The sequence below is a fragment of the Narcine bancroftii genome, chromosome 3, assembly GCF_036971445.1.
Source record: "Narcine bancroftii isolate sNarBan1 chromosome 3, sNarBan1.hap1, whole genome shotgun sequence".
Classification (NCBI taxonomy): domain Eukaryota; kingdom Metazoa; phylum Chordata; class Chondrichthyes; order Torpediniformes; family Narcinidae; genus Narcine; species Narcine bancroftii.
Window position 1 is genome coordinate 112585860 of NC_091471.1, and position 19676 is coordinate 112605535.

Consider the following 19676-nt stretch of genomic DNA (forward strand, 5'->3'; position numbering starts at 1 on the left):
TTTGAGAATTGTCTATTTTGTCATCAAATTTGAAATCTTGTTCTACATATTACTTTTTAAAAATTATATCAGAAATATTTGTCAATGACATGGGACAGACATCTCTAATAACTCCACAGATCACCACTCATCTGCTGACCACAGGTTGAAAGATAATGGTAGAGAACATTGTGGCCCAGAATTGAGCTTGAGAAGGAAGCAACACCTCAGGACCTCAAAGGCAGTGGACTATTGGAGTTTGGCTTGACACTAGCCAGTTACAGGTATCAGAAATGAGATGTGAGAGGGTTCAGAGGTATGCACCTGGAGCTCTGGTTGCTGATGTTTTGGACTGAAGGGTATGGGAGCACTTGAGACGTGTTACGAGTCCAGAGGACCCCAAAACCCAGCAGCAATAGATATTCACCACGACAAAGGGTTACTTAAACAAAAGTTGCTTTTAATTATCTTTGAACATGAAAATAGAATCAAACTTTAACTTATTTCTATTGACTCACTTAACCTACTTAACCCCCTTCAACTTCTAAGCGCACGTGTGTGTAATGTGTATGTAAGTTCAGCAAAGTTCTTTGGTTCACAGTCCAATCTCATTGGTTGCAGGCAATTCTTGTACTGTGCACAGAAGTTAACATTAATAAAGTTCACCAGGCTTTGGTTCTTAACAGATAAATGGTTGCCACTCAGAAAGTTCTTGTTGGTTTTAAGAGAGAGAGTTTTTCTTGATCCAGGATATCCACAACTGATTGCTTTTTAATCAGTCACTCCAGTGTCTTCCTGTCAAAACTTGTCCCCTTCAGGATTGTCCAAATGATAACCTCTTTCTTTCAGGTCACGACAGAGTGCCTTTCTGTTTCTTGTATTCCAAGGGAAACACTGGATAGCCAGTCCTCTCCTTTTACCAGGACATCTTCCAAAGCTTGCCAGCTTGTCCCTCTGGAACCGATGTCTGTGTCTTTCCCCTCTCTCTCTCTCACTCCCTCCAACTCTGAGTGCAAAGTCTATTTTTTTCTGCTCTCTGCCATCAAAGATCACATGACCTTCCAGACAGTAAATTCTGTTTTCCAGACAAAGCTGCCACTGCCTATTGTTACATTTGTTGCCTTTTGCAAATAACAGTCCATCATGAGTCTGAGCACTCCTGCAAAAAGTCTGTGTTTTAAAATGTTTTGTGTGACCTGCTCTAACAACCCTTTCCCAAGTTATCTCCCAAGCACCTCTATATACTCTGTCACACAAGCCATGGATATTAAGTAACACTGGGGGGGAGATCTCTTTTGCTTTTCTTTCTCTGGCTATAAGGGGTACTGGGCAATTTCTGCTGAATGTGAATCTTTGTCCACTAAAGGACATTTTGTGTAATGTTACATTTTCTATTTTATTACATGACAAGACAATAAAAAAAATTCTTGTTGAACTGTGGTGATCGCTGTGACTTGTACTTCCCCTTTTCTTATACCTACTGCTGTCAAGTTTTTTGCTGACCAATGACCATGATGTCATCATGTTCACCAAATACCCAATTAGATTAAAAGGTTCTAATAGATGGCAAAGCAGGAAGCAAAACATACATTTTTTAATTAACTTTTCAACTAACTAAACTTTTTTGGGAAAGATTCAATAATTAAAATTTCATAAATAATTGTATTTAAATAGAATTTTGAAATATCTTATATTTTGATTAAATATTTAAATAAATTTTAAAAATATAAAATTAGTATTTCTGGGCAGAGAATTTTCGGAGTGGTAATTAAGGGTTGGTATGCATTTTAAATCCTATTTGATCCTCACTTAACATAATAGAACATTTCTTGAATACTTTGGCATGGGATTAGTTCCTTGAACTTTGTGCAGAAAATTGTAAACACTTTGGCATGAAGATGTATGTTGAATCACTGATAACAACTTTTGGATTTTTGAGATGGAATCTTAAAGTTGCTCTCAGTTTGGTGGAATAATGGCAACATTTGGCAGTTTTAGTATCGTTTATCACCCCAATATCCAAGACTACTTTAGCTTAATTTCCTCAATTAAATGTTGATCAGGCAGGACTCTGATCTGGTAAAGCTCCTTTGATTGTAATTTTCACATTCTTTCATAGAAATGATTCTTACACTTACACCTGACAATTGATATTATTTCAAGTAGAATTCAAATATTACCTCCAATTTATTTCTTGGAGCATAACAAAGTTGAAGGCAACTTAAGAATGACAGTGATAATTACACATCTTATTTTGTTTCAAATTAGTTTGAATTTAATTGTACATATGATCAAAATAACTGTGTTTATTAACATTTAATTATAGTTTGTGACCTATTGATTTATTTATCCTGCTTCCTCATAGACTTTGTTGTAAAAGTATCTGGCCAATAAATTTGCCTTTGAAATCATTGTCAATGCATAGCTAACTACTAGTTATCCATCAAAGAAGCCATTAAAGATTGGGGTTAGTTCATTTAAATGAATCATAACATAACATAACATAACAATTTACAGCATGGAAACAGGCCATTAGGCCCTTCTAGTCCACACCGAACCAAACACCCCTCTCTAGTCCCACCTCCCTGCACAATGCCCATAACCCTCCATCTTCTTCTCATCCATATATCTGTCCAACCTTTTCTTAAATAATACAATTGACTCCGCCGCCACTATTTCTCCCGGAAGCTCATTCCACACGTCTACCACTCTCTGAGTAAAGAAGTTCCCCCTCATGTTACCTCTAAACCTCTGCCCCTTAATTCTTAACTCATGTCCTCTTGTTTTAATCTTTCCTCCTCTTAACGGAAATAGTCTATCCACATCCACTCTGTCTATCCCTTTCATAATCTTAAATACTTCTATCAAATCCCCTCTCAACCTTCTACGCTCCAAAGAATAAAGACCTAATCTGTCCAATCTCTCCCTATACTCTAGATGCTTAAACCCAGGTAACATTCTGGTAAACCTTCTCTGCACTCTCTCCACTCTGTTTATATCGTTCCTATAATTAGGCGACCAGAACTGCACACAGAACTCCAAATTAGGCTGCACCAATGTCTTATACAGTCTCAACATCAGCTCCCAACTCCTATATTCCATGCAATGATTCTTAAAGGCCAGCATACTAAAAGCCTTCTTCACCACCCTATTCACGTGAGTTTCTACCTTCAGGGAATGATGTACCGTTACTCCTAAATCTTTCTGCTCTTCTGTATTCATCAATGCTCTCCCATTTACCACGTATGTCCTGTTCTGATTCTTCTTACCAAAATGAAGCACCTCACACTTATCAGCATTAAACTCCATCTGCCATTTTTCAGCCCACTTTTCTAAGCAGCCCAAATCCCTCTGCAATCCTTGAAAACCTTCTTCATTATCCACTATTCCACCTATCTTAGTATCGTCTGCATATTTACTAATCCAATTTACCACCCAATCATCTAGATCATTAATGTATATAATGAACAACAATGGGCCCAATACAAATCCTTGAGGCACACCACTGGTCATCGGCCTCCAACCTGACAGACAATTATCCACTACCACTCTCTGGCCTCTCCCTTTCAGCCAATGTTCAATCCATTTGACTATCTCAAAATTTATACCTAAAGACTGCACCTTCTTAACTAACCTTCCATGTTGTACTTTATCGAAGGCCTTACTGAAGTCCATATAGACATCCACTGCGCTACCCTCATCCACATTCCTAGTCACCTCTTCAAAAAATTCAATCAGATTGGTCAAACATGACCTTTTTCCCACAAATCCATGTTGAGTGCTCCTGATCAGACCCTGTCTATCCAGATGTTTATAAGTACTATCTCTAAGAATTTTCTCCATTAATTTACCTACCACAGATGTCAAACTTACAGGCCGATAGTTGCCAGGCTTCCTCCTTGAACCCTTTTTAAATAACGGAACCACATGCGCAATGCGCCAATCCTCCGGCACTATCCCCATATCTAATGACATTTGGAAAATTACCGCCAGAGCCTCTGCTATTTCTTCCTTCACTTCTCTCAATGTCCTGGGGAAGATCCCGTCTGGTCCCGGAGACTTATCCACCTTTATATTCTTCAAAAGCCCTAAAACTACATCTTTTGTAATCTCTATATTCCTCATATTTACCCAATTTGCTTTTTTTATCTCACATCTCCCAATATCCTTCTCCTTAGTGAATACCGAAGAAATGAAAATGTTCAATATCTCCCCCATTTCTCTAGGCTCTACACACAGTTTTCCGCTCTGATTCTCTAAGGGACCAATTTTGTCTCTAGCTTTCCTTTTACCATTAACATATTTGTAGAACTCTTTTGGATTAGTTTTCACCCTGCTTGCCATAGTTTCCTCGTACCTTCTTTTAGCTTTCCTAATTCCTCTCTTAAGATTCCTCTTACATTCAATGTATCTTTCAAACATCCCCTTAACTCCATGCTTCTTATATCTAATGTATGCCTCCCTTTTTCTTCGAACCAAGTTTCCAATATTCCTTGAAAACCACGGCTCTCTCAAACCTTTTGCCCCTCCTTTTAACCTAACAGGAACATAAAGCTTTTGCACTCTCAAAATCTGATCATAATTACTCCCAAGAAATATCTCAAAATTTGGGAGACGTTTAAATCTTTTTTCCTATCTCTTTAATTTCCCCCTTTTATGCCATCTTTTTTCTCTTATTTGATTTTGTGTTTTTTTTTGTATTTCACCTTTTGATTATTTCTATGACAGAATTACAATTAAAGGACCAGAGTCCTGCCTGATCAACATTTATTTGAGGAAATGAAATTCAAGTAATCAAAGACTTGGATATTGGGGAGGTAAACTCCTGCCAAATGTTGTCAACCAGGTTTGTTTCTGCACTTCATTCCAATTATTTGAAGAACTGCACCTTTCCTGCTTGCAGGTATCAAATCCTCTGTGGAAAACAGCAGCAGAATATATGAACATTGATAGATTTAACCCCTTAATCTTGCACTATTCCTATTAAGTAAATTAATCTATCAATCTGCTTTTTATTCCTGCTAATTTTCTGAATGCTACAATTGAGAACAATAAAGGATGACTTACCCACTGATTCTTTTCACCTGGCTGTGATCTGAAATCTACTCTGTAAACCCTCATGTGCATTAAGCATATTTTGCTAATATATTGTTCTGTGAGCATTAACAGCCTTTTAGTAACAAAAAAAAATGTTGGAAGAGGGGCTTTCAATAACAATCAACTCATTACAAGAAGGACTGTAAGAATGAGGATTTTTTTTCTGAGATATGCTTTTAGATTAGAGAAAGAATACAAATGTGATTGAAACTGCATTGTATATATTTATCTAGATTTGGGTCTGTCATTGGCCACCCCTAACAGACTATTTAAAAGGGCAGTTATGAATTAATTACATTGATCGGGAGTTATTGGTGAGCTGGAGCAGGTAAGGAGATATTTAATAAACCAAATGCTTTCTTTTGATAAACTGGTAGTTTCACAGCAACTGATATGAATACTGTTTTTATTCAAGTTAATTTAGTTGTTTTTTATTTAAGTTAAATTATCTAACTACTGAGTTAAGATTTAAGCATGCTCTTTTTATCAAATCCAACAAATTGTATGAAATTGTTAAATGTTATAAATCTGAAAAAAAATATTATTAGTTTTAATACAGCATGAGGGGGCTTGATTTATTGTATAGAGAACTTTTTTTTGGAAGGTTCAGCCACTAGGGGGACATGTGTATAAAATGATTGGCAAATGTTTGGGAGATGAAGGGTATTGTGTGGGGAAAATCATTCTTTACATTAGGTAGTTGTAATAATCTGGAACTCAATGACTAAAGTTTGTGGAAAAAGGCAATCAAAGTTTTTAAAAGGGAGTGGGGAAAATAATTTGGAGAACTACAAACTTAAAAAAAAAAAAATGGACAAGGCAGGAGGTTAAATGGTCTTTCACTATACCATAAAAAGGATAATATTTGTCAAGTATTTTGAAAAACTCTTATGTGTTACTCCCATTTTCCAGCATCTACAGACTTCTCGTTTCTTCCTAGTTGTGCAAATTTGTCTTTTTCCTGTATTTAATTTGATTCTGAAAATTGCCATTGAATCTTGCCATTAACAGTGCTGTATGAAATAAACTTTCCTCCATGTTTGCCCATTATCTTTAATATTTTCTGATATTTTCCATGACATCGTCGGCTGTTCAATCCTATGATACAATGCTAACTCTCCTAGCCATCCCATCTATCCATTTCCACACAAGTAACTATTCTCTTTCACATGAGCACCCACTTGGAGTATTTTAGTGGCTAATTGGTCTACTAGACAGTACATCTTTCCTGTGTGGAAGGAAACTACTTCATGATTATGGCTGGCCCCTGCTGTACTCCACTCTTTTCTATTCCTTTATCTATTAAGTATTTTTCCACCTCCACTTGAAATACTTCTAATAATCCAATTTCCATCTCCGGTCTGAGAATTCCAGAGATTCACCATCCACTGTGATGAGAATTTTCTATGTGCCTTATTTATCTTGCAGTGATCTCCCCTTTTACATCCTTCATAGAGATGAAATCTCTGTACCCATTTTGGTAAATTTCTTGTATACACCTACTGAATCTTGATGTCCTTCCTTAAGTGTAGTATCTAGAATGGAACATAATGCTACTCCTGAGTTTGAAAGTTTTGCTTCAATTCTGTTGCTTTTCTACTGAACTCTTTAGCATCCTGATTCTTTACGAGAGCTTTGTCCTACCATCTACAAATATTAGTGCTGTTGACGCACAAGTGTCTTTCCTGTACTTTTGTTTTAGTCGCTTGCTCAGCACCGACATTCTTCATGTGCTTCAATGCTAAATCTTATGTGTCACATATCGGCCCATTTCTATGATCTGAAATCTATGTAAGGTCCAAACTTTGACATCAATAAAGCTTGGTGGGTGAAGGGGAGGGTGGATTAGCTCAATTAATCCAGGATGGTGTTGCCTCAGTGCTGAGTGGTTAAAATAGATGCATTTGATAGTGAATTTGATAGTGGATTGGTATGGATGGAAATAATGATGGGATGGGTGTGAGTAGTCCGTAGATTTCCCAAGGTGTTACTTCTCATTAGGACTAAACACCAATGGAGAAATATCAAAGGTATTTAGAAAGGGAACTGCAATTATCTTGAGTGATTTTTAATCTACATATTGATTGGACTATTTGAACTAGTATGGGTTCCATGAAGAGAATTTAGTGGAGCGTGTCAGGAATAATTTCTTAGAGCATGATACCACAAAATCTACCTTGGAGAAGATTACTTAATCTCTTTTAGATTTGACTATGTTCTGTGAGGTAGGGTTAAATAAAAATATTGTAGGAAAGGATCCTCTTGGTATTTCCTGATGGGCTTGTTATAGGTGGTCTGCAGCGAAGGCAAATATTACTTGTATAATAAACAAATAATATGTCAAGCTAGATTATAAATTGATGACAAAAGAAAATTCAAAAAAGAATTTCCCTTCAAGTCAAAAAAAATCCTGTTCTTCTGGGTTGACTTGCTGCAACCCAGCCTCTCCCTCAACTTGTGGTCTGTAGGCTTGTTATAAATGATCTGCTGTAAGCATGGTCTTTTATGATTATAAAGGAGGTTGTGGCGGCTGCTAAGCTAAATGTGAGACTCTTGCTATGAGCCCAGAGGACCCCAAAACCCAGCAGCAATAGATATTCACCAAGACCAATGGTTACTTAAACAAAAGTTGCCTTTAATTATCTTTAAGCATGAAAACAGAATCACACTTAAACTTGTCACTATTGACTTAACTAACCTAACTTTACCCCATTCTAATTCTAAGTTCTCGTATATATAATGTGTGTGTAAGTTCAGAAACTTTCTTTGGTTCACAGTCCAATCTCACTTCTCACTCCTTCAAGTTCACCAGTATCAAGCAATTCTAATACTGTGCACAGAGTTTAACATTTATAAAGTTCACCTGGCTTTGGTGCTTGAAAAATAAATCATTTCTGCTCAGGAAGGTTCTTGTCAGTTTTCAGAGAGAGATTTGTTGTATACTGGACACCCGCAACTGATTTCTTTTAATCAACCACTTCAGTGACTTGCCGAAGAAACTTGCCCCCTCAGGGTTTTCCAGATGATAACCTCTTTCTTTTAAGTCACCACAGAGTTCTTTTTTTGTTCTTTTAATTCAAGTGAAACATTACACAGCCAGTCCTCTCCTCTTGCATGAACCACAAGGGCTTTGACCAGACTTAACTAAGCACTTACAACCTGCCTTCCAAATTGGGTTTTTCACAAGCTTGCCAGCTTGCCCTGTTCTAGTTTCAGCTGCTGTTGACTGTAAAACTGTAGCACTGATCTCTCTCTCTCTCTCTCTCACAGAGAAAAACCTATTTGACTCTCTCTGCTTGCAAAACCACATGACCCTCTTAGAACAGCAAGTTCCACTCTAGACAGTCTGTGGCTCCGACAAGTTCTTTCATCTGTTGTCTTTTGGTAAACAACAATACATTAGTAAAGTCTCTTGAGCACTCTCCAAAGCTTTTGCAAGGCTCTGAGGCCCTGACATGTCTAGCATGAGCAGAGCTTCAGTACTTTTAAATAAGATCTGTTTTAAAGTGTTTGAATGTGACCTACACTTAAGTTGGGGCAGGTTTTTTTATCTCCCAAAAACATTCTCTGTCACATTCTTAGAGGGAGAAACTGGGAAATTAAAATAGGAAATGGCAGATCAATTCAATGAATACTTGGCATAAGTCTTCATCATGGAACACTGCAAATGTCCCAAAGATAGCTGGTTTCAAAAAGTATGGAAAAACTTGAAGCAATTGCTACAATGATATGCAATGTATGAGGAAAAACTAATGGGATGAAACATTCACCAGATCCCAATGACTTGCAGTTGAAGATTTTAAAGGAAGTGGCTGCAGAGATGGTGAAGCCACCATCTTTCCCCCCCACAGAGGTCTTGGAAGATACCACTGTACTGGAAAGCCACAAATATAATGCTGGTGTTCAAGGGATTGTGAGAGATGATAAAAACTGATATACAAATATGAACATGAAGAAACTAAAATTGATACATGGGTAAATGAATGAAGCCAGTACAAACAGGATGAGACATGGATATTAGAATGCAGGAAGCAGAATCAGTCTGAGTAAGATAAGAATCTCCTAGCCTTTAGACAAGCCTTTAGCAAGTTCACTCTATGAATGAGATAAGGGTCTTCTCGCCCCAGATAGAATTAGCAAGTTTGCATATGTAATTAGTAAAGTATTAGCCAGTTCTACATATGAAGAGGACACAGCCCTGAGGGTCGGGAAGGTGTAAATTCACAGGTTTGTAAATAAGGACAATGAGAATAATGATATACCCCACCCTGGTCCTCCAAGTGCACAGAAACAGCACGTAGGCAGGCAGGATTGCCTAATGCCAAACCTATCCAGGAGGCAGAAGAATGTAAGGGGGAGGGTATTCCTATACTGAAATAAACTGTATAAAAGTTGGGTGAGCCCCAGTGTATGTGTGTATTCCCATGGTAAGGGGAAGCACCCAACTTTTCATTGTTGTATAATAAATGTTCTTTGTTCTCAATTTTTGTCTCGACAATTTCTGTGAAGGTACTTCTGTTTCTAACAGGATGAAGATGAAAGGTGGATGACTGTTAGTTCAACATCTGATGCTAAGATGCTAGTCTTTAATTGAGAATTAAATTACTAGTTATTTAGAGATGCTTCATGTAATCAAATCAACATTGTTTTATGAAAGATATAGGAAGTTGAACACATTTTCCAGAGTTTCTTGGGGATTTAATAAGAAGCAGTCCATTGAGATTGTGAGAAACAGAAATACCTTCACAGAATTTGCTTGAGACAAAAATTGAGAACAAAAAACATTTATTATACAACATTTCAGTGTAGAGGTCCTTATTCACTTGCCTTTGTCCTTATTCACACCTTCCCAACCCTCAGGGCTTACTAACTTTATATGCAGAACTTGCCAATTCTGTCTAAGGCTTACTAATTACATATGCGGAACTTGCTGACTCTGTCTAAGGCTAGAAGACCCTTATCTTATTCAGACTAATTTTACTTCCTACATTCTATTATCTACCCTTATCCTATTCATATTGGCTTTATTCATTACACATGTATCCATACTAGCTTTCTTCATCTCTCATATTTTCATAGTAGTTTCACTCATCTCTCACAAGATGATCTGAATATGTTGTGTACTTAGTTTTGAAGATGTATGATAAAGTACTATGTAAAGGACAGATGTCTGAATTCGAACTTGTGGAATTGGGGAAAAGTATTAGCAGAAATTGGTAACTGATTTTCACTTGATTCAGAATAAATGGGTCACTTTCAGGTTGGAAGGAGATGGTGTACCTCAAGAATTGGTCCTTGTCCTCTGTTATTAATGAGTTTAAGTTAATGATTTGGCAAGGATCCAGGGCAGAGTGTAAGGTACTCAAACTTGCTGATAACACAAAATGGATGAGAGGGCATGTTGAAAGGACATTTTAACTATGCAACAGGATATAGATGCATTTAGTGAGTGAGATTTGGCAAATGGAATTCATTGTTTGAAAGTCTGAAGTTAACAAGAGTAATCTTCAGGCAAACTATCAATTAAATAGAGAGACTGAAAATGAATGAAATGCAGAGGGATTCTGGTGTTGTGAAGAATTGCAGAAGTATAGCAGATGGATACAGCAAGTGATTAGGTAGACAAATGGCATTTGGGCTTTTATGGCAAGAGGGTTGAAGTTTAGAAATGGGCATGTCCAGTTATGTGAGATATTTATGATGCCACACCTGAGCTACTGTGCACAGTTCTTACAGAATTAAGAGTGAAAGGGGAAACGTTTGAAGAGAACATGGGAAGGGCTGGCAGAGAAACTTCATCCCATGGAGAGTAGTGGGAATGTGGAATGAGCTGCCATTTTAAGTGGTAAATACAGGATCAATGTAAAAATTTTATTAAGAATTTGGACAGGTACATGCATGGGAGAAGTGTGGAGGGTTATGATCTGGGCACAGATCAGTGGGACTAGGCAGAAAAAATAGTTGGATACAGACTAGAAGGGCCCATTTCTGTGTTATTGCCTTGATTATCCGAGTGCAACTCGAGTTTTGAGACTGTAACGTTTAACTGCAAAAATGCACTCTGGTGAGTTACTATTGCTGGGGAGGCGATAGGAAGGCGTAGACTTCTTGAGGTACAGCATATTGTGAAACATTTCCGAGCCAGTCAATAGCATTCAGCATCTTGCACCCAAGGGTAAGCGACAGCTCGCGCACTGGTCCAGTTGCTCACTGCAGCTATCAATCAAACTTGACCCAGCCCGGGGTTGCCATCTGAGCCACGTCATTCCTGTGCGCCGCACGCCTGCGCGTTGAAATTGTTGGCGCCAAATGTAGCGGCGGAGGACCGTTGACATGGTGAGATCATGGAGTAGGCCGGGCTGTAAGGCACATCCTGGCTCCGGGACTTTCCGTGTATGAGCTGCTCGCATAGCAGTCTCTGTCCGGTTATTCCCAGCCGGAGCAGGGAGCGGGGGACCGTATCCGGGCCGGGCAGGGCTGGACCGGATCGGGGTGTCCGCCTTGGTGGCGCCTCCCTCCCCACCCCTCCGCTGGCTCTTGCCAGATTCTACAGGCGTCTTTGCCCTGACGCTTATTTTGCTTTAATATTGCTCCCACCGCCCTTTGAATGCGTGTCTGAGCAGCTGGGGCGGGTTCTGCCCAAATTGGTTACGCAGTTCTCTCCGAGAGTTGTCTCTGCATATGAACCACAACGCGAATCTCCATCGTCTCTTTCTGCGAAGGTTCCCTCAGCCGGAGGAGCGACGTTCATTTGAGAATCTCACTGGTTTAGTTATTTGCCTATCTCGTGAATCGTGCTGATTTAAGTCCAATACCCAAATGTGCTGGAGAAACTCAGCAGGTCACGCAGCATCCACAGGCCCATGTTACAGGACCCTTTGTCACAGTATGAGCAAAACAAACAGATGCCTGAATTAAAAGTGGGGGGGGGGTAGAGGAGGAGGAGAGTAGGTAGGAAAGGGCAGGGAGAGGAGCACAGGCCAACAGGTGGACATGGGTGGTTACAAGTGGGAGGGTAGGAGTTTAAAAAAAAGCTGTGAGGTGACAGGAGAGGGTAGCTCTGATAGGAGAAGGAAGGGAATAGGAACAAGTGGGGAGCTGGAGGAAAGGTCAGGGAAAGAGAGCCTGGGGGGTGGGGAGGGGGGGTAACTAAGGAGTTCAACAGAAATTGGATAAGTTGATGATGCCATCTAGTTGCAGCATGTGCCGGTGGAATAGGTGGTGTTCCTCCGATTTGGGGGTAACTTCTGCCTGGCAGGGCATAGACCTATCAATGTGGAAATGGTGTGTGGAATTAAAATGGTTGGTCGCTAGGAAGTGCTTGATATTGCAGCAGACAATGAAGATGCTCAATGAAATAATCTCCCAGTCTCACTGATTTGGAAAAGGCCACATCAAGAGCACTCCAAGTAGTAGACGACCCCCTGCAGATTCACAGGTAAAGTGTTGCTTCACCTGGAAGGATTGGTTAGGGCCCTGAAATGTGAGAAAGGAGGTGAGTACACAAGTGTAGCATTTCTTGTGATCATTAGTAGGTTCTGAGGAGGGATGATTAATGACAAGGAATGAGTTGATGGAGTTCCAGAGGGAATGGACTCTGCTGAAAGATGAGATAGGAGGGGAAAGATGTGTTGGTGGTGGGATTGCATTGTAGGTGGAAGAAATTGCAGCAGATATGTTGGATGTGGAGGCTGGTGGGGTGGTAGGTGAGGACAAAGGGAAACTTGTCCTTTTTGTATCTTCGTGCAGAAGGGACTAAGGCAGGAATTAGAGGAGATGGAAGTGAGGGCTGAGTTGATGGCTCACAGTTGAGGGGAAGCCATGTTTTTTGAAGGACTTCTTGGATGTCCTGGAATGGAAGATTCTCAACCTGGGAGCAGATATGATGGTGCAGGAGGAATTGAGAGAAAGGAATGGATTCCTAACAGGAGACCGGGTGTATTAGAGATAAATGGGAGGTGGTAGGTTTACAGAAGATATCCGTGGAGAGTTTGTCTCCTGAGATGGAGACAGATCGAGAGAGTGTTGCCAAAGATGGATCAAGCGAATTTAAGATCTGAAAGTTAGCAACAAAGTAGGTAAAGTTGACTAGATCATCATAGGTGCAGGAACAGCACAAATGTAGTTGTCAATGCAGTGGAGGAAGATTTGAGCAAGTTTTCCTGTGTAGGCTTGTAGAACAGATTGCTTCACATCAGGTTCAGGCCTGAAATGCTAGTTGTCGTGGGTTCCTATGGGTGCTGTGTGACCTGCTGAGTTTCTCCAGCAGATTTGTGCTTCACTCTCAACTCCGTATATGCAGACTTTGTTTAACTCCAGCTGATTGACACTATTTCAATGATTTGAGCAGGATACTTTGTGACTAAGAGTTGTTTGGTGAGGTTATAAGCCCAGAAGGAAATTAGAATTGGAAAATACTTTCATCAACATTTGTGGATCGCTATCTTTGAGAAATCTCAGAACTGAACATTAAACTAGAAACGTTAAGTGCTGTTTTATTTCCAAGATATTCAATATTCTATATTGGATCAGGAAATTTTTTTTTCTGGATTACTGAATATGTTTAGTAATGTATCAGTAAGATGCTTGAAGTTGTGGAAAGAAGTGAATTGTAGAATTAGGAGAGAATCTAGGTAAGTATGCTACAGGATATGAAGCCATTGAAGTGTATATTGTCATGTGCACTGAAATGCACTAACAAGCTTGGTTTTGCATACTATCCAGACCAGTCAATTTGTACAGCCAGTAATGTAATAATTTCATAAATAAATAAGTATTAGAATAATTTGGATAACACCAGGTATAGAGGAAAGTACAGTGGTCTTGGGCAGAACAGTTCCTGTGCCAAGATGTGCTACATTAGGACCAGATATTTTCTGTGGTACATCAGTAAAAGTTAGTAAGAGTCCTCCGGAACATGCCAAATTAGCTCAAGCTATTAAGTAAGTGGAGTATTTGCTGTGCTTAATTGTGACATTGATATGGTTACTGATGTTTACACATATGAATTTGAAGGTCTCAACCATCTGCTATTCAGAATTGGCAATGTATACTGAGTGAATATGTACAATGCAGGTTAAGAGGAAAGGGGGGTAAATGGTAGGCAATGTTTTATTTAGAATAGGATGTGGTGATTGGAGATCTGGTGAACTGAAGGTGTAGTTTAAGAGTGTTGTGAACATAATGTTGAAGAAGTAAAAGCAACAATTGGGATTGTGATATTTGTGGGCATTTTGACTCTTATTGGTGAATTGTGTCTTGATGTGTTTAAATTATCAATGAAATCTAATGGTGGCTGTGAGGGAAGGAATCTGGATTATTGTCGGGTTTAAAATGACAAATCCATGCTTATGAATTTCACCAGGTCAACAAAAAATGCAATCTAGTTGCTACTGCACTGTGTTAAGTGTTCCTGTTATCTAGTGATCTATGTCCTGCTGTTGTTCATTGACTGCAGCTCAGTGTCCAACACCATTACACTAGCAAAACGTGTGGCCAAGCTAAAGTATCTGAGATTATTCATGCCTCTACAATTGGATCCTTGGTTTTCTCATTGGTAGGTCCCAATCAGTGCGGATCGTCCACATTGCCTCCTCCTCTCTGCCCATTGACATAGGGGCACCCCAAGGTTATGTGATTAGTCCTGTGTGTGCGTGCGCGCGCACACCCCCCCCCCCACAAATTCGCTGACGATGACGCCCTAGCTGAATAACTAGACATGTTGAGATCCCACTTCCTGTCTACACTGATGGGAAGGAGGTGTTATTTTCATTTCTACCTTGGTTTTAAAGAACCCTTTTTAAAAAAGAAAAAAAAATGCAGCTCCTTTTTTAACCACTGTTCAAGTAGGTTTTGATGCATTTAAATTAATGATGATGAAATCTAATGGTGACAGTGAGGAGAGAAATCTTGGTAGTCTGAATGTTAAATTTGTACTTGTGCCTTTCGGTCCATTCTTAAAGATTGAATGAAGATTCAAAAGGAAGCAAGCAGTAAAATCACTTCATTTTTATATTGTACTTCCTATGCATCAAAATGTGTAAATGGATATCCAATGGAGATTTGCATTTTTGTACAATTTTAATGTCCTGCTTTTTGCAGAGGCTTATGTTGGTTTTGATAGTGTGAAAATCTTGTCTCTGAAGTTAATTAAGGTGAGGATTTTAGATTCTAATTTGAGATTTATTGTCAGCATACATGCACGACATCACGTACCACCCTGAGGGTTTATTTCTGCGGGCAAGACAGAATTTCCACTTATTGGTAGTTCAAAAAAAAAACTACACAGTGATGCCTGCAAACAAATAAAGAAATGTAAAGCGATAACGAATGTAAACAAACTCTGCAATACAGAGAGAATTAAAAAAAAGTATCTGGGATTGGAGGTATGAAGCTGGAGCTAATGTTAAGTGAAGAGTAGCCTGTACCCAGCTATCTCAAAGTAGTTGTTACTTTGACAGTTCCTTTCCATGTCACCTTATTTGTACATGTACAAATAGGTCAGTGACATGTCACTAACCTGTGACAAGTTTTGCTTTCCTTGCATTTGCACATATAAATCACTTTGAGATTGAATTATTTCTTAGAGTTGGATGAGCCTGAAATATGAATTCATGAATATTACACAGATTCTCTCTCCTGAAATAAGTGTTTTCAAATCCTAAACTTTAATTGACTAGGCATCAGCAGAAGTTGGAGAATGGAGTGAGAAGCTGGTACAGCTCACGTGGACTGTAGAATGCAGCATTCATAGAAAGTAAAAGACAGTTTGTGTTTTGGGCCTGAGCCTTTAATCAGCAGGGAAGAACTGGTACATTTTTGCCCTGTATAGGGACTGATTATTCTCACCGGCCAACTCTGGGCATCACATTTGAAATCCAAACCTGCCTTGATGTCTGCAGAAACAAATTCATCTCTTGTCCACAGCAGAAGTCAAGAAGTCTAGGGTAGAAACCAAGAGAGGTCCAAAACCTTGTGCTACTTTGGCTGAATCTATGAGAACTGAACTTTTAGCGTTCAGATCTATTTTCCACTGCAACCGAAGAATGAAAACTGAGTGGACTGTGAAATGTGTGTCATTTCAGTTCCCTGTCCCACTACTGACACTAATCTGGCTTCTCCAGCATTTTGTTGAGGCCAAATGTAAACTGGAAGAACAACATCGTATTCCATTTAGGTAGCTTGTAACCCCAGATGCTTTCACCAAAACCTACCTCCATGTTGTTGCCATTCTCTGCACCTTTTATTGCTTCCTCTGTGGCTGAAAGCCTCCTCTCTGATGTTTTTTTAAATCTCAGATCAGCCTTCCAAACTCTGTAACTCAGTGAAATCTTTACTCGTACTTTAACTTCTCAAGCCTAAAACATTGGCGAGATAGTCTGCTCACATGGTGATGTTGAAATTGCACCTCATTCTGTTTGGATTTTCACTGGTGTGAAGAAAAATTAGCAAGAAATATTTCCCCCCATATTTTATGCAAGATACCCTGCAATATTGTAGAATTTTTCAGATGATTTAAAAAGAAAAGGTCATATTGAGCTAATTATGGTTTTATTTAAAAACCTACATCTCAATTGCAGTCTCTAATTAATTTCTAAAATGGTTTTGTGTGTTTTCAGTAACATTTTGATGTATTGAACAGTTATTTTATTAGGAACTAGACAGTACATTTGATTTATAAAAAAAAAAAAAATTAAATTTTGAAAATTTAAAAGAACCCTTGCTGCCCAAATTTATCCATGTGACCACTTTTAACCCTGTATATCTTTCGAATGCGAGAGAAAACTGGAGCACCTGGAGGAAACCACAATGACACTGAGAATGTTACAAACTCCTTGCAGACAGTGCCTGATTCAAGCCTGGGTCTTTTAATGGGATATAGCCTAATGTTCCAATCTAGTATGAGTGAAATTTCAATTTACTGTTGGGTTCCTTTTGGGGTTAGAAGTTCAGATTTTTGTTTGGTAGTTCAGAATTGTGGAGAGGAATAATGACTGAAATAAGGCCTTAATGTCAAAACTGACATTGATCAATCATAGGGCTAATCCTGTTCTAATAATGACCATTTTATTCTTCCCACCCCTTGCTGATGATGGTTGTCAACCTACTAGGGGGCAGTTCAGTGTCTAATTAGCCTACTAAGTTAAGGATGTGGCAGGAAACCAGAACACTTGGTTATAGGGAAGACTAGCAAATTCCACATAAGTAAAGGCTCCATTATTGCCAGGTAATACTACATTTAGAATGTAACGTGCATGAAATTCTTTAACTTCTACCATAAGGCAGACTGAGAGTTGCCACTTGGTCCAGCGCCCCTCACAGAAATTTGCTGACCAGACCTGAACCTGCTTAGCTTCTTCATGAAAGGTCAGGATTGAACCCAGGTTGCTTGAGCTTTGAGGTAGCAATTTGACAAATTGTGCAACCTATGGGTATTGACAACTATTGGCCATTTAATGTGCTCATGTTGGAATACTCAGACTTTTGAGTACTCTTGCTTAAATAATAAAATGTACTTCGGTCTAGTGAGTTCTTGGTGAAAACTTTTACAATTTTTATTCACAGGATATCAGAAGATTTTTTGATGTGTGTCCTGCAGGGAAGAAGCCTGGGAAAGAGGCTTTAGAAAAGAACAAAATGAAAAATGTTGGCAAAGGTTTGTCAAACATGAAGAAAGCTGATATCAAGGTTGGTTTGTCCTTTGTCTATACCCGGATTGATTCAATTAAATGTGTGTATTGAAGGTCTACCAACTTGCACCATTGGGTGGATCCTGTTTGCTATGATACAATCTGACTGGCATGTTTGCTTTGTGCTTTCAGAGAACAGACTCCTGCAATTTAAAAACAGCAAAACAAAAGCCAGTACACAGGAAAAAGCACATTATTTATGATTCGGGTAAAGTATTTGGAAAATTGTCTTGATATTATTTATCCTGTGGGGGTAGAAGGGAGAGAACTAGGCTTTCTAAGTTTTTTCCCCTTAAGATTGCTCTTCACTGCTGTTGGTCACTTTAATTTATTGTCAGTATTGCCATAATTCATAATCAAGTCATCATGAATATCTATGCTTGAATCCAGGAACAGAGGTACTGTTCTCCATCTTTAGGACATGTGGCTTAAAATGCATTTATTTCTTCTGTTATGAGTGCACTTAGTAGCTTGTAGTCAATCCTGTGAATCAGATTTACTTTCCTGCCTGATGCTAGTATCCTCTAATTCCCTTTGGTGTTCAAAATAGGTTAACCTTGGCTCTGGATCTACTTAATGATAGAATACATATAAATACAGAGCAGTATTGCTGTTTACATCCGGTACCGCACGGATGGCAGCCTCTTCAATCTGAGGCGCCTGCAAGCTCACACCAAGACACAAGAGAAACTTGTCCGTGAACTACTCTTTGCAGATGATGCCGCTTTAGTTGCCCATTCAGAGCCAGCTCTTCAGCGCTTGACGTCCTGCTTTGCGGAAACTGCCAAAATGTTTGGCCTGGAAGTCAGCCTGAAGAAAACTGAGGTCCTCCATCAGCCAGCTCCCCACCATGACTACCAGCCCCCCCACATCTCCATCGGGCACACAAAACTCAAAACGGTCAACCAGTTTACCTATCTCGGCTGCACCATTTCATCAGATGCAAGGATCGACAATGAGATAGACAACAGACTCGCCAAGGCAAATAGCGCCTTTGGAAGACTACACAAAAGAGTCTGGAAAAACAACCAACTGAAAAACCTCACAAAGATAAGCGTATACAGAGCCGTTGTCATACCCACACTCCTGTTCGGCTCCGAATCATGGGTCCTCTACCGGCACCACCTACGGCTCCTAGAACGCTTCCACCAGCGTTGTCTCCGCTCCATCCTCAACATCCATTGGAGCGCTTTCACCCCTAACGTCGAAGTACTCGAGATGGCAGAGGTCGACAGCATCGAGTCCACGCTGCTGAAGATCCAGCTGCGCTGGATGGGTCACGTCTCCAGAATGGAGGACCACCGCCTTCCCAAGATCGTGTTATATGGCGAGCTCTCCACTGGCCACCGTGACAGAGGTGCATCAAAGAAAAGGTACAAGGACTGCCTAAAGAAATCTCTTGGTGCCTGCCACATTGACCACCGCCAGTGGGCTGATAACGCCTCAAACCGTGCATCTTGGTGCCTCACAGTTTGGCGGGCAGCAACCTCCTTTGAAGAAGACCGCAGAGCCCACCTCACTGACAAAAGGCAAAGGAGGAAAAACCCAACACCCAACCCCAACCAACAAATTTTCCCTTGCAACCGCTGCAATCGTGTCTGCCTGTCCCGCATCGGACTTGTCAGCCACAAACGAGCCTGCAGCTGACGTGGACTTTTACCCCCTCCATAAATCTTCGTCCGCGAAGCCAAGCCAAAGAAGATTGCATAAGAATAAGCCTTTAAATCCATAATGTCTTGCCGAACACAGTGCCAAAGTAAACTAAATCTCTTCTGCTTGCACAAGATCCATGAGCCTCCTTTTCCTGTATATTCATGTTGATGTAAAAGCCTCTTGAAAGTATTACTCTATCTGCTTTCACACTACCCTTGGCAACCTGTTCTAGGCACAAACACTCTGCTTTGTGTTTAT

The 19676-nt window shown here is 39.7% G+C and overlaps 1 protein-coding gene across 9 annotated transcripts in view; it reads left to right on the forward strand.

The window, feature by feature from the left end:
- The first annotated feature begins 11335 nt into the window (after positions 1-11335).
- rfc1 (replication factor C (activator 1) 1) overlaps positions 11336-19676 on the forward strand; it is a 138830-nt gene continuing 130489 nt past the window's right edge. For 6 of the 9 annotated variants that reach the window (XM_069924920.1, XM_069924921.1, XM_069924922.1 and 3 more), the window contains exons 1-3: positions 11336-11412; positions 17641-17763; positions 17898-17973. In XM_069924920.1, coding sequence (XP_069781021.1) covers positions 11410-11412; positions 17641-17763; positions 17898-17973 — 202 coding nt within the window. In that variant the 5' untranslated portion in view covers positions 11336-11409. Of the gene's footprint in view, positions 11413-12268; positions 12515-12935; positions 13559-14549; positions 14633-17640; positions 17764-17897; positions 17974-19676 lie in introns of those variants that run through there. The other 3 variants (XM_069924927.1, XM_069924925.1, XM_069924924.1) reach the window with 3 other exon arrangements.